Source organism: Pongo abelii, chromosome 1 (assembly GCF_028885655.2).
Source record: "Pongo abelii isolate AG06213 chromosome 1, NHGRI_mPonAbe1-v2.0_pri, whole genome shotgun sequence".
Lineage (NCBI taxonomy): Eukaryota > Metazoa > Chordata > Mammalia > Primates > Hominidae > Pongo > Pongo abelii.
The window spans coordinates 112,744,759-112,760,226 of record NC_071985.2 but is presented as its reverse complement, the minus strand read 5'-3'; the positions used below and the strand labels follow the sequence as shown (position 1 = coordinate 112,760,226).

Here is a 15,468-nt window from a genome sequence, read left to right as displayed (position 1 = left end):
CCATCTCAAAAAAAATAAATAAATAAAAAATAATAAAAATAAAAACCAAGACCCAACCTATGCTGTCTATGGCAAAGTCATTTTAGATTTAAGGAAACACATCAGCTGAAAGTAAAGGGGTGGAAAAAGAAATTACATGCAAATGGTAACAAAAAGAGACCAGGAGTGACTATATTTCTATCAAGCAAAGTAAACTTTCTGTCAAAAACTGTCTCAAGAGACAAAAAAGGATTTTACAATGATAAAATATCAAGCCACCAGCAAGATACAACAGTCATAACTATGTATGCACCCAACATTAAAGCACCTACATATATAAAGCAAACACTGACAAAACTGAAGGGAGAAATAGAAGAAATACCACAATAGTAGAAGATTTCAAAACTAAATATGTACATGCAAAAGAAAAAAGCACTTTACACCACATACAAAAGTTAACTCAAAATGGTTCAAAAGCCAAGCATGGTGGCTCACGCCTATAATCCCAACAATTTGGGAGGCTGAGGCAGGAGGATTGCTTGAGCCCGGGAGTTAGAGACAACCTAAGCAACATGTGAAATTTCATCTCTGCAAAAAAATAGAAAAAAAAATAGCTGGGTGTGGTGGCACATGCCTGTACTCCCAGCTACTTGGGAGGCTGAGTTGAAAGGATCAGATCACTTGAGCCCAGGAGGTTGAGGCTGCAGTGAACTGTGTTCACACCACTGCAAACTCTAGCTTGGGTGACAGAACATGATCCCATCTCAAAAAAAAACAAACAAACAAACAAAAAGGATCAAATACCTGTATGTAAGACCTAAAAGTATAAAACACTTAGAGAAAAACATACAAGTTAGCTGGGCATGGTGGTGCACGCCCTGTATTCCCAGCTACTTGGGAGGCTGAGGCAGGAGAATTGCTTGAGCCCAGGAGGCAGAGGTTGCAGTAAGCAGAGATCACGCCACTGCACTCCACCCTGGGTGAGAGAGCGAGACCCTGTCTCAAAAAAAAAAAAAAAAAAAAATACAGAAAAAAGTGTATTATGATATTGAATTTGGTAATTGGATTTCTTAGATGTGACACTGAAAAATGGGAAGCAAAAGTAAAAATAGATAAACTGTACTATGCAATTTAAAAACTTCTGTGCATCAAAATTTAAAACTTCTGTGCATCAAAGCACAAAATCAACAGAATAAAAAAGCAACCTACAGAATGGGAGAAAATATCTTCAAGTCATATATTTGGATACAGGGTTAATTTCCAGAATATCTAAAGAACCCCTACAATTCAACAAAAAAGAAACCAAACAACTCAAACAATGGACAAAAGATTTGAATACACATTTCTCTGAAAAAGATATCCTTATGGCCAATAAGCACAAGAAAAGATGCACAATATCACTCATCATTAGAGAAATGCAAATCATAACCACAATGAGACACCATGTTACACCCATTAAGATGGCTATTATCTATAAAAACCAGAAAATACTAGTGTTGGGGAGGATGTAGAGAAATTGGAACCTTTGTACACTGCTAGTGGGAATATAAAAAGGTGCAGCTGTTATGGAAAACAGTATGGCAATTCCTTAAAAAATTAAAAATAGAACTACCCCATGATCTAATGATTCCACTTCTGGATTTATATCCAAAAGAATTGAAAGCAGAGACATGAACAGATGTTTGTATACCTATGTTCATGGCAGCCTTACTCACAATAGGCAAAAGGTGGAAGCAACCCAAGTGCCCATCAGTGAAGAATGATTAGACACAATGTGGTAGGCAGAAACATCTAGCTATCATTCAGTCTTACAAAATAAGGAAATTCCAACACAAAATACTACAACATAGATGAACCCTAAAGACATTGTGCTAAGTGAAATAAGCCAATCACAAAAGGGCAAATACTATGAGATTCTATTTATATGAAGTACCTAGATTAGCCAAATTCACACAGATAGAAAGTAGTATTGGTTGGGAGGGGTAAAGGGATGGAAGAATGGAGAATTGTTGTTTAATGGGTATAGGGTTTCAGTTTCGCAAGATGAAAAGACTTCTGGAGATTATTTGCATAACAATGTAAAATACTTAACACTGCTGAACCACACACATGAAAATGGTTAAGACGTTCAATATTATAGTATGTGTATTTTACCACAATCGAAATTTTTTAAAAATCCTAATGTGTAAATATCCTTATGATTTTTAAATAAATGCTCTCAATTCAGTTTTCTAATTTTCATATAAAGTTTCCTTCAATAATGTCATTACTTAGCTGTGTAACTTCAGGCAGTTTATTTAACCTTGCAGTGCCTCAGTTTCTCTTTTGTAAAATGAGAAAATAATGACACCTATCTCATGGAGCTGTTGTTAGCAGTATGCATGTTAATAATACACATGTAGCTCTTAGAAAGCTGCTGGCACATATGCTGAGAAAAAACAGTCTGGGGACCAACCTTCCCTGTGAGACTGCCACAAGTTCATCTTTCATTAGAAGTGTGACTAAGAAACAGGAGGCCGAGCATGGTGGCTCACGTCTGTAATCTCAGCACTTTGGGAGGCCAAGGCAGGCAGATCACGAGCTTGGGAGATAAAGACCATTCTGGCTAACACGGTGAAACCCCATCTGTACTAAAAATACAAAAACTTAGTTGGGCGTGGTGGCAGGCGCCTGTAGTCCCAGCTACTGGGGAGACTGAGGCAGGAGAATGGCATGAACCCTGGAGACAGAGTTTGCAGTGAGCTGAGATCGCACCACTGCACTCCAGCCTGGGCGACAGAGCAAGACTCAGTCTCAAAAAAAAAAAAAAAAAAAAAAAGAAACAGGAGATTGGGATGGGGCACTGCAGGCCTGCGGTGTTGCCTGAGGAGGGAGAGGAGCACTGGGGTAAGATGAGAGAAAAGCAGGAAGACCCAGCCTAGAACAAGACCAAAAAACTTAGCCTGACACAAATCAAGAGGGACAATCCCTCCTTGGATATAAGAAGTGGATACTGACTCCTGCCAAGGCACTCCTCAGTCCTCTCCTCCCACCCAAAGCACTGTGCAAATGGGAAGGAAGATGTGGAGGCAGAGACACGGGGGTCCTTGAAAGGCGTTCCTCACTCCTCCTCTGTGCTACTTAGGAGAGTGGCAAACATAGGGCCAGGTGTCACTCAGCACACACGCACTCACAAAAGCTCTGCCTCTGCAAGCAGACACTGCAAACACAAAATTTTCTTAACAGTCTTGCCCCAGGACACTGCCAGGGCCTGGCATCATCTTGTCATCATTGCACTGTGGTGCAATGCAAGAGTTAGGACAGATCAGCGTCATTAACCCACCTAAGATCACCCCAAATACTGAAAATGCTTATAGAAGCATTTTCTATTCATAAAATGTGTTGTCGTCATTTATTGATCAGCATGGGTGCAGGTGCGGATGTTCACATGGATCAAGTTGAGGGAGGCAGAGGGAGAGGCAGACAATTGCTTTGTTCCCTGGGATTCTGAGAAACAAGACTATACCTTGAATACCACGGTAATTCTAGGAAACTCACTACTTTCAGAGCTTTAGTGTATGGAAAAGCCATTAGAGCATGATTTTCAGAATACCCACAACTTGGTCACAAATTCAGGGGCAAGTGAACACTAGAGGAGTAGAATGCACTGGTTTGTTTCCAAAACAAGAATGTTGTTTATTTGCTGATCAAAACTTGTGGGAAAAATTAAAGTAAAAAAATATTGGGAGAAGAATGGAAAGCCTTTGGATAAATGATTAGCTGGTTAAATAAATGAGCCTGTGTTACTGAATGAGTATGGATTGCCCGGTTACTTTTTTTGTTTCTTGACACTCTTTGCTTTGGGTCGTTTACTTTCAATGTTTGCTTTAGATTCTTCCTGTCCAGTTTCTGCTTTAGATTCTTCCTGTCCAGTTTTTGCTTCAGATTCTTCCTGTCCAGTTTTTGCTTCAGATTCTTCCTGTCCAGTTTTTGCTTTAGATTCTTCCTGTCCAGTTTTTGTTTTAGATTCTTCCTGTTCAGTTTTTGCTTTGGATAGTGGCATTTTTTCCTGTTTGGGTTTTAAGTGGTTTCCTATCACTTGCCGGAAAAACACAAAAACCACTGAAAGGATTAATAAAATAAGGCGAAACATTATGATGGACACAACCCGAATTGACAAGGGAATCGCCCCTCTGAGCAGTCCTGGAGGCCCACTGTCAATGCTTCCTCCATACCCCACCTCCTCACAGAATGGAGGTGCCCAGCCATACATGCAGTGGCAGTTTTTTCTGTTGTTGCAAACACCCCGGGTATTGCATTTCTCAGGCAAACAGTCAAACTTCAGAACTGAGCTATTGACACAATTTTTGTTAAAACATACCCGGTCTTCTCCACAGGAGGTGCCATCATTTATCATACCTAGGTCAGGTATTCCCATGGGTTTCATGGACAGATGATAGCCTGTGCCCCAGCACATGAGATTTTCTGCCTGTAAATGAGTAGAAATTATAGTCGTATGCTCTGGCAAGTCAGGGATGGTTTTGACATTTATACACTGTAGCCTGCCACATATTGAATTTGCACTTTCACACTTTTTAAAATTTCGAATTCCTGTAATCTCACAGTTACCAAATTGATCACCTATTAAGTTAACTGCATCATAGCACTCACTAGGAGCCTCCATGGCATCAGGTCCAAAAATGCTTTGGCACTGCATATATCTGGATCTGCACCCCTTCCTGAAACAACGGCCTTCATACTTGCAAGGGGTTCCATCCTGCTTATAAACATCATTTGGGCAGGAACTTGAATTCCCGTCACAGTACTCTGCAAGGTCACATTCATTTCCTTCCTGCCTACACATGTATCCAGATGGACGAAACCGACAATCATGACAGCAAAGTCCAATGCTACAGTTGGCACCTGGTTGCAACTTACAATTTGATTGGCAACACTGATCTTTCTGACACTCCTCTGTGGAACCACAATCACATTCCTCATTGTCTTCCACAATTTTGTTTCCACATCTCTTAAGCACATAACCTAGTCCTGGGATATTATTTAGACATGTTGCTCCCGAAGAGATATGTTTAAAAAAAGAGATATAACTGCAATTGCTAAACCCAGTGCGTCCTGAGCCCATGATGCAATTAAGCCTACCCCTACATTGGCAGTATTGTTCATCATGTGACATCCCTACGGCATGACCCAGCTCATGAGCAGACCAGGTAGCAGGGGCAAGGATATTTGTATCTAGTAAAGTACTCACTGATCCAGCATATTCTAGAGAACACACTTTTCCAAACGACCATGCAAGAGCATCATTATATTTTCTTTGAAGATATAAATGTGCCCAATCTGATGACAGGCGAGCATTTAATACATTTTTTTTATATATTACAAATCTGCCTAAAACTTCAGCTAACTCTGGATATCCAACGCGTATTTTGTTAAAATCTGTCCATACTTCAAGAGCCTTTAAGTGTATCCTCATACGAACATCTTGAAAGTAGGTGTCCATAATCCCAGTCAAAAGAATGGCATCATGTATGACTTGAGAAAGATTGTTGTTCACAAACCTATACCTACTTTGATCAAAGAGTAGGATCAATTCCAAGTACTTTGGGTGTTTATAGGATCCAGGAAAGTCCCTTAGCCTCGCCTTATTCTCATAAGGGGCCATCTGCCATTCTATTTCATCATCACTTAAGCCACAAACCTGATTCCCAAACTGCTCTTTCTTCAGGAGATAGACGACATGTTCAAAGCTGGGAGAGGCCTTGAGGGGCTCAATTTGGTAATGTTTGGCATCAATGTTAAATACACCTCGGAGACCCCCCATGCATGTGCTTATAGTAGCTTTAGAGTCCAGGGACTCTTCCACGGAGCCCATGTAGTTGCAGTCCTTTGGTATATAAGGATGATCCTCCAGCAGTTCCCCATGTTCTGTGAAGGAGAAAACGCGCAGATGTCGGGGCAACAGAAGTCTCTTGGGCCACAAATGGAGGACGTGCTTCTTGCCTTTTAACTGCAGTAGGTACGACACGGGACTGACCACACCCTGCACCTCTCCCCGGAAGCTCAGCTTCTCAGGAATGGTGACCTCATACGAGTCAAACTCCCCTTCAGGGTGAAAAATTACATCTTCGCCAAGAGACTTAAGAAGGAGCACTGTTGGAACTAGCAAAAGGAGCAATCGGCATTGGGAGAGGAAGATCTGCACTGACCTCATGGTCTGTTCCCTACTCAGCCTCAGTTCGCTATTCAGTCCCTGCAACTCGGGCCTCGCGAGTCAGACTTCTCGGGGCCGCCGCTAGAGGCGCCTGAGCGCAAAACCCGGCTCCCCTGGCAGGGTTTCCGGGGGACCCCGTAGCCCCCCAGGGCTCGGTCTAGCTGGCGTCCGCAATGCGCGCGTGCTCTGTCCAACGCATCCAGTTCGTTTTCCGGGCCGTACCGTTGGGCGCAGGTGGAAGAAAGGAGGGAAACGTGGGCGAGAATAAAAGAGAAAAGAGGGGCTATTGGCACGTGGGATGGAGAGAGGGTAGAGAACACCATCGGAAATGGAGAAGGAATAGAGAAATAGGAAGAACAAAGGAGAACGTGTTAAAGGCTCACTATATCTTTGCCTTTAATCTGTGTCTTTACACCTTAGGACACAGGTTGGAATCCGATGTTTTACGGGCCACTGTCCTAACTTCATTGTTGGACATTTCCCAGTTTTCCACTAGGGTTGCTTGCGGCAAAAGAAAAGAGCATCAGAACCAGCAAGAGTGGAAACAGCCTGAGAGTATCAATGTAGACTCCACACCTCCAGCCCCACTCTGGGCAGTTCCTCTGGCTTCGGCTGCGGCTTCTTTTTAGAGAAGGCCCTGAACCTCAGTTGTGGGCCCAGGCGACAGAAAGGTTCTGAGCTCATTTTTCCTGGGAGTGCTTTCTGCTGTTTGTCTTTGGGATGCCAGGGGTCAGTGTAATTTTTGTGTGTCCATGTGCAGTGGTGGGAAGAACCTAGAAAAAGTGCCTGTTATAAGAGCAAACCCAAGTGCCTTCTGAGAAAGGTAGATAGCTGGTTATGTTCCTAGTTGAGTGATGAGGCTGACTCCACAAAGGAAGAAGCCTCTGGCTCAGAAAATGGAAAGGTTTATCGTCCATAAAAGGGCAAATCAGAAGGTCATGAAGTGATTCTGAGGGATTCTGATAGGAGAGGAATATTTTCAGTTTTGTTCCTGGGAGATTCAATCTGGCTGAATTACAAGGGAAGGTTAAAAAGGAACAGGCTTGAGGCAGGGAGACTAGTTAAAAGCTCTTGTACCAAGCAATGTTGTCTGTTGGCAGAAAGCATGGCCTTAGGGCTGATAATAAACAGTACTTATGGAAGACTGGCTTCTTTCATGCGACACACCCTGCTATGCTCTGCATAAATCAGCCCATTAAATCTTCACCATGACCCTAGGTTATAGGTACTACTATTATCACCCATACTTTACACATGAGGATATGAAAACTGTACCATGGTTCAGAACGTGGCGTCAGCTGAAGCAATCCCTGTGAACATTTAGGCAGCTCTACCCAGTGCCTGTGTTCTTTACTAGTCAACTCTGTTGTCTCTTTGGGGAAGGACAAAAGTTGACGGCTTCAAGAGATTTAAAACCACTTAGACTCTGCTGGACTTAATGCTTGCATGGATTCTCCCAGAATGAAAGAGGCAAAAATGAAAAAGAATGTTGATGTTTCTGGCTTAGGTGTATGTGTGTGTCATGGCTCTAACCATTCAAAGAAGAAAAACATCAGAACAAATAGATTTAGATAAAGGAAATAAATATGAAAAGCTCTGCTTGCAAAATATAGATTTCCAGGTGCCAGTAAAGGAGCATTGAAGAAGGGATTTCTCAACTGCAGATGAGTAGGCAGCGTCCTCTGGGCTGAGATGCCTGAGTTGGAGCTGAACTGGAGTCCTCTGCACAGTGGTGCTGATTGAAGTCATAAAAGGTGATGATGATGCTTCATGGGATGGTGAGGAATGAGCAGAGAAAGACCAGGTTGGAGCGCTCAGGAATAGTAGGATTTAAGGTCAGGCTGAAGGAAAGAAGCTTGCAATGACCTGTGAAGGAGTGGATATTGATATAAAAAGAAAGGCAGGATAACAGGTGATTGCAGAAGCACGTCATGAATGATGTTATGGCCAAAAGGTGAAATGCTGAGCAGAGTTCCAGAAACACTGCAATGAGCACAAAGGAAGTTATAGAAACTTTAGTGCAAACTGTTTCGGGGCACTGCTGATGAGCAAAGCCACATACCAGGAGGTTGGAATGTAAATTGGAGGTTAGAAAGAGGAGATCACAAACCTAGACTGCACTTTCAAGAAATTGGGTGAAGGAGAGAGAAAAGGTAAGAAAATAGCTTGGGAACCATGTGGTAGAAAGAGGACTTGTCAGAGGAAAGAGTCCCTGCTGGAGCCTTGCTCAGCCTCCAGGAGAGGTTGGGTGATGACGCAGCGAGATCCTCCTTGGGGGCATCAGAGCAGGAGGCAGGGGTGGAGCAGACAGCAGGGTGGCAGGCAGTGAAGCTATGAGTGCAGTGAGAAAATAAGGGAGAGCTAGTCAGAAGGCTTCAGCTTTCTCTGTGACGTCAGCTTTTGGGAGTGTAGGGGTGATAGAGCTGAAAGATGAAGAAGAGAGCTCAGGAGACAGTGGACTAGGGAAAAATAAAAGTATCACCAAGTGTGTTGAGGGCCTAATTCAGGTTGGAAATCAGAAATTGCAGTTTCCCATCTGTAAATTAATTTGATTTTCTCAAGCAACACCCAGCAGCCTAAATTGGGGAGGGCACTTTGAATATATCTTCTGGATCTATTCTATTTAATCAAATCATCATTTTCATCTCTGTACCATTTTTCTTTGGGCTGTTATAGAATTTCTTGAAGAAAAACACTAATTCATCAATTCCCATTGCTACAATATAATCTGTGTGCTAAACACAGATGTGTAGCATCTGAGTGTTGGACCCTGAGCCTTGTGTAAACAGCCTGCTTTGAAATATTTCTCTTTATTTATGGAAATTATACATGTGTATCACAAAGGATACAAATAACCCTGAATGATAGTAGAGTAACAAATGAAAGCCTCCATTATCCTCCAACCCTGCATGCTTGTCTAATACACTCCCCTCCGCAGATGAGACTAATAAGTATAATTCTTTCTCCATTTTTTGATATGTCTTTACAAGTATAGAAACTATGTAATACTTAAAGGCATTATGCCAAGTGAAATAAGCCATACCCAAAAAAATGAACACTGTATCATCTCACTTATATGTGGAATAAAATAGCCAAAGTCGTAGAAGCAGAGAGTAGAATGGTAGTTTCCAGGTCCTGGGGGGAGGATGAAATGAGGTGATGGTCAAAGGGTACAAAGTTTCAGCTGTGCAAGATAAACAACTTCTAGAGATCCGTAATACAGTACAGTGCCTATAGGCAACAGTACTGTACTGTATGCTTAAAATTTACTAAGAGGGTCGAGCTCTTGTATTCTTCACACACACACACACACACACACACACACACACACACACGTCAATAATGATAAAGAGGGTGCAAGGAAACTTTGGAGATGATGGCTATGTTTATGACCTTGATAATGGTGATGGTTTCACAGGTATATATTTATCCCCAAATTCACTGAGATGTAACTACATTAAATATGTACAACTTTTTGCCTTAATAAAATGGTTCAAATAAATAAATAAGTACATACTATTCATATTATTTTACCCTTGCCTTTTTTAGTGAACAACATATTGGGGCCAGGAGTGGTGCCTCACGCCTGTAATCCCAGCGCTTTGGGAAGTGAGACGGGTGTATCACTTGAGCTCAGATGATCAAGACAAGCCTGGGTAACATAGTGAGACCCTGTCTCTTATTTTTTTTTAAAAAGTGAACAACATATTGTAAGTAGTTTTCTAATTTAGATTATTGCTTCCAATAGATGTATACTGTTCTATAGTATGGAAGCAAATATTTATTTAACAATTTTCCTCATGTAAGGATGATGTAATTATGTTGTTTAAAATATTACATTTATCTTGTTTATAAGGTTTTCTATATTTTGACAGTAAATATATGTGTGTATATTTACAACAATTTATACACACACACATAATAAATACACATACATTTTCTTTGCCCCCGAAAAGCATTTACATTGTGATAGAGTCCTAGAATTGAAAGCGTTAGATCCAAGAGAATACAACCTCCCTCTAAAAATCTTCTACTTCTTTGCAAACTATCTATAAAATAGTGCTTCCCAATAGAACTTTTTGTGATGATGAAAATGTTAACATAGCCCAATACTGTGGCCACTAGCCACCTCTGGCTGTTGAGCACTTGAAATGTGGCTAGTGTGACTGAGCAATTGAACTTTATACTTTAAAATTTATTTAATTTAAATTTGTTTCATTTTTTAATTAATTAATGTATTTATTGAGACAGAGACTCACTCTGTCGCCAGGCTGGAGTGCAGTGGCGCGATCTCGGCTCACTGCAACCTCCACTTCCCGAGTTCAACGATTCTCCTGCCTCAGCCTCTAGCCTCCTGAGTAGCTGGGATTACAGGCACGCACCACTGTGCCCAGCTAATTTTTGTATTTTTAGTAAAGATGGGATTTCACCATGTTGCCCAGGATGGTCTCCATCTCTTGACCTCGTGATCCCAAAGTGCTGGGATTACTGGTGTGAGCCACCGCGCCTGGCCTAATTTAAATTTATATAGCCACTTGTGACCAGTAGCTGCCATGTTATACAGTACAGGTATAGTAGGCCCATATTCACCCAACATTTCCAGTAGTATATAGTATCCAACTCTTTAACCTACACCTGCATTATAAAAAGAAGGCAAGTCATTATTTCAATTTGCATTCTCTGGTTATTAGTGAAGTTGAGCATATTTAGTAGCTGAAAACCAATCTACTTTTTTTATTCTTAAATTTGTCAGTTTGTTCTTATATTACATGCTTTGTTCTGCTTTTAGTGATTTGTTGGAGCTATTTATATTTTGCAAATCTCTTCTTCCAGTCAATTATTTGTCACTAACTTTTATAATGTTTTTCACCATGCAGAACATTTTAAACACGCCTGGTTGCTGAGTTTCATGTCATTCTTCTGTCTTTCTTCATTCTATGATTGTAAAAATGTCTGCCTAATATGTGCTTTAACAAATTTATTGTGGTATGTCTCTGATTTTTCTTTTATATGGAATATAATTCTGTCTCCCCTCTAAGGCAGGAATCTGTCTTATTATTGGATCAAGATATTGAATAATCCTATAACTGACAAAGGACATTGAAGTAACTCTGACAAGTCAATGAGAACAAGACAGATAATCTAACAGAAAAATGAGCAAAAGAGTTTAACAAACACTTCACAAAAGAGAGAATTTATATGGTCAGTAAACAATTGGAAAGGTTCTCAACCACATTATCAAACAGAATACTGCAAATCAAAGGTTCTATCGGATGTCCGTCAGGTTGAAAATGATTCAGGAAGCCGATTAACATGAAGTTTAGGTGAGGATGTAGAAGAGTAAGAACTCTTATATTCTTTGGTGGCAATGTAAATCAGTAAAACCACTTTAAAGCCCTGTTTAGAGTTTCTTATGTATCTGAAAATATGAAGACCCTGTGATCCAGCAATTCCACTCTAGGTATATATCCTACAGAAATGTGTATGTATGTACACCAGGATACATGGACATAACAATATTCTCCACACTGATAACAATCCAAATTTCTATCAACAGTGACTGTGGCAATGGAGATGATGAATCAGTTACATGCAACAACACGGAAGAATTTTACAAATATGGAAAAACAAAACATAAGGAATATAAAGTTCAAAACCTGGCAAAATCTAACTCTGTTTTTAGAGTTTTGATCAGAAATTGTTATTGAGAATAGGCTGTCACTTTAACAAATACCTAAAATGTAAAAGTGGCTTTGGAACTGGCTAATGAGTAAAGGTTAGAAGAGTTTGGGGGTACATGATTTCTTTTTAAATTGTACATTAAGGATGATTCTGGTGAGTGTTTAGAACAGAAGAGCTGTAGAGAAAGCCTCAGTCTTCACAGAGATTACCTAAGTGGTCATGGTCAGAATGTTGGTATTAAATAGAAATGTGAATGGTAAAGGCTATTCTGATGAGGTATTAGATGGAAATGAGGAACGTGTTATTGAAAATGAGAGGAAAGACAATCCTTATTATAAAGTGGCAAAAACATGGCTGAATTGTGTTTTGTGCAAGGTAAAACTTCTGAGTGATGAAATAGGATATTTGCGGGGGAGAAATCTCTAAGCAAAGTGTTGAGGGTGTGGCATGACTTCTCGTGATTGCTTATGATAAAATGTGAGAAGACAGAAATGAGCTAAAGACAGATAATCAAAAAGGGAAAAGAATGTAATATATGGAAAATTCTCAGCCGGGTCATGTTCAGAAGAAAATACCATGGGTGTGGCCAAATCACTCTTTGATAAGGAGATCAGCATCACTCAGCCCTGTGTCATTCATCAAGACAATGAAAGAATGACCTTGAACACATGTGGAGATCTTTGGGACTGCCATTTCCATCACAGGTCCACGATGGCAGAGCCATGAGGGCATAATGGTTTAAAAGGAGGGGCCCAGGACATATGTGGGGCCTTTATCTCACTGCCCAGTGCCACTTCAAATCTCTGCTCTTTGATTCAAACTCAGCCCTTTTTGGCCACCCCCGGTGTGGCTCCAGTGGGCCCAGTTGTGGTGCCAGCAGCAGTGGCTGGCCCTCCAGAGGGTGCAGGTAGTAAACCTTTGCAGCATTCACATGGTGCCAAATCTCCAGGCACTCAGAATGCAAGAACTGTGGGAGGATGGCCACCTCCACATAGATTTCAAAAGATACCCCAGGGAGCCTTGAAATCGAGGCTGAGAGCTGCCACAGGGGAAGGGCCACCACAGACAGCTGCCACTACGGCATTGCTCAGTGGAACTGTGGGATTTGGGTCACCACAGAGAGTCCCCAACAGGGCAACGTCTAATGGAGCCATGGGAGCAGGGCTGCCCCAAAACCCCAGAACTGTAGACCCTCCAGTGTGAAACGCCGCCTGGGAGAGCCACAGGCACCTAATTCCAACCCCTGAAAGCTGTTGTGTGGGCTGTGCTCAGCAAAGCCATGGGGGTGAGGTCACCTGGAGCCTTGGGGTTCCAACCTTTGCACCAGTATGTCCAGAAGGCAGGACATCAAGTCAAAGTTGATTGTCAAGGTTTAAGATTTACTGTTGTTTACCCTGAGGGGTTTTGGACTTACTTGAGACCAGTTAACTCTTTATTCCTTCCTATTTTTCCTTTTTGGAATAGAAACATTTATTGTATGCCTTCTCCTCCACTGTATTTTGGAAGCATGTAAGTTTAATTTCACAGATTCACAACCAGAGGGCAATTTGCCTCAGGATGAATCATAACTTGAGTCTCACTCATACCTGATTTAAATGATGTTTAGACAAGACTCTGGACTTTAGACTTCTGTGTTGATGCTGAAATTAATTAAGAGTTTTGAGGTTATTGGCATGGAATGTGCATGTGAGAACAAAATAAATTTTGGGACACAAGAGGCAGAATGCTACAGTCTGAATGTTTATGTCTCCCCTAAGCTGAAATGTGAAAACTTAATCCCCATTGTGGTGGTATTAAGAGGTAGGCTTTTGGGAGGTGATCAGCAGGGTTCCATGAGTTATGAATGGGATTAGTGCCCTTAAAAAGAAGCCTGAGGGGGCTTCTTTGCCCCTACTGTCATGTGAGGACCAAGGAAGAAAGCGCCGTCTTTGAAGCAAAGAGAGAAATAGTCCTCACCAGACACTAAATTTGCTGTTGTCTTTATCTTGGATTTCCTAGCCTCCAGGACTGTGAGCAAGATCTGTCTTCAATTTATATATTACCCAGCATGAGGTATCTTGTCATAGCAACCCAAACGGATAGTTGGTAAAATAAATTGAAGAAATTATTACTAAACCTGTCAGGGAGTTATTATTTCTAGAGTGAAAGGAAGAGGCTATACTCAGGAAAAGAAGGGAGGGAGGAAGAAGGGTATGCTTGGTGTAGCTTTTGCTGGGGTGTTGGCAATATATTTCTTGACTGCTAGGGTTTGCTGTACATATTTGTTAAAATATTCCTGAAAGTTTTATCCTCATTTCTTTATATGCTGTATTTTACAATTATTAAAGAAAAACCTAAGACAAATTAAATTTAACAAAGTTTGTGCAGAAAACAGGTTTTAGAACTGGGAAGCATTCTGAACCAAAAATTGTTCAGAATACCCCCAACTCCGTCATGGTGAGCTATACTTAAAAATCAGAAAACAAGAAATTACATACAGGGATTAAATGAGTGGTACAGTTTGAGGTTTGTTTTATTTGGGCATAATCTGGCAATTTAAAGCCTGGGATTTGCTGAAGGTTCAGCTACTATAATTGGCTGAGACTCAGTTGGTTTGTTACAAGGGTATACTCCTAGGTTAGTTTACAACTTGTTTACACATCAAGCTAGAATACTTTCACTATGTTTAGAATACTTTCACTATGTTTGAAGGCAACATATAGTTGGAGCATGTTGTTTTGTTTTTTTTAATCCATTTAGCCAGTCTATATCTTTTACGTGGAAAGTTTAATCTGCTTACATTTAAGATTATTATTGATATGTGAGGACTTATTCCTGTTTTTATTTTATCAATTGATTTTGAGTTTTTTGTATATCCTTTGTTCCTTTCTTTCTCTTTTATCATTTATTACTGTGGTTTGGTGATTTTCCTTAGTGGTAACATTTGAGTCCTTTCTTTTATTTGTGTGTTTGCTCTACCAGTGGGCTTTATACCCTCATGTGTTTTCATGATGGTAGATATCATCCATTTGTTTCCAGGTATAGGACTTCCTTAATCATTTTTTGTAGAACTTGTCTAGTGGTGATGAATTCCCTCAGCATTTGCTTATTTGGGAAAGACTATTTCTCTTTCATTTATAAATAATTTTTTGGGTATAGTATCCTTGGTTGGCGTTTTTTCTTTCAACACTTTGAATATATAATCTAATTATCTTCTGGCCTATAAGGTTTCTGCTGAGAAATGTGCTGTTAGTCTGATGGGGGTTCCCTTATAAGTGACTAAACACATTTCTCTTGCTGTTTTTAGAATTCTCTGTCTTTGACTTTTGGCAGTTTGACTATAATGGGCCATGGAGAAGACCTTTTTAAATTGTATCTATTTGGAGATCTATGAGTTTCCTGTTATCTGGATGTCTAAATCTCTTGCTAGACTTGGAAAATTTCCAGCTATTGTTTTGTTAAATAGGTTTTCAATCTTATATTTTCTCTCACCTTCTGAGACACCAAAAATTTAAACATTTGGTTGCTTAATAGTATGCTATATGTCATGTGGGCTTCACTCATTCTTTTAAATTCTTTTTTCTTTATTTTTGTCTGGCTGGGTTATTTCAAAAGAT

At 40.5% G+C, this 15,468-nt stretch overlaps 1 protein-coding gene across 2 annotated transcripts; it reads right to left on the bottom strand.

Annotated features, from left to right (window-relative positions):
- Positions 1–3,375: 3,375 nt before the first annotated feature.
- ADAM30 (ADAM metallopeptidase domain 30) lies at positions 3,376–6,383 on the bottom strand. 2 transcript variants are annotated; one of them, XM_054528649.2, is made up of 2 exons: positions 5,678–6,376; positions 3,383–4,447 (listed from the first exon to the last, which is right to left on the bottom strand). In XM_054528649.2, exons 1-2 carry the CDS (start codon positions 6,188–6,190, stop codon positions 3,788–3,790), a joined length of 1,173 nt encoding a protein of 390 aa, XP_054384624.1. In that variant the 5' UTR covers positions 6,191–6,376; the 3' UTR covers positions 3,383–3,787. The 2 variants fall into 2 exon arrangements, with proteins under 2 accessions (XP_024086785.2, XP_054384624.1); XM_024231017.3 differs by having other exon boundaries at positions 3,376–6,383.
- Positions 6,384–15,468: the final 9,085 nt, after the last annotated feature.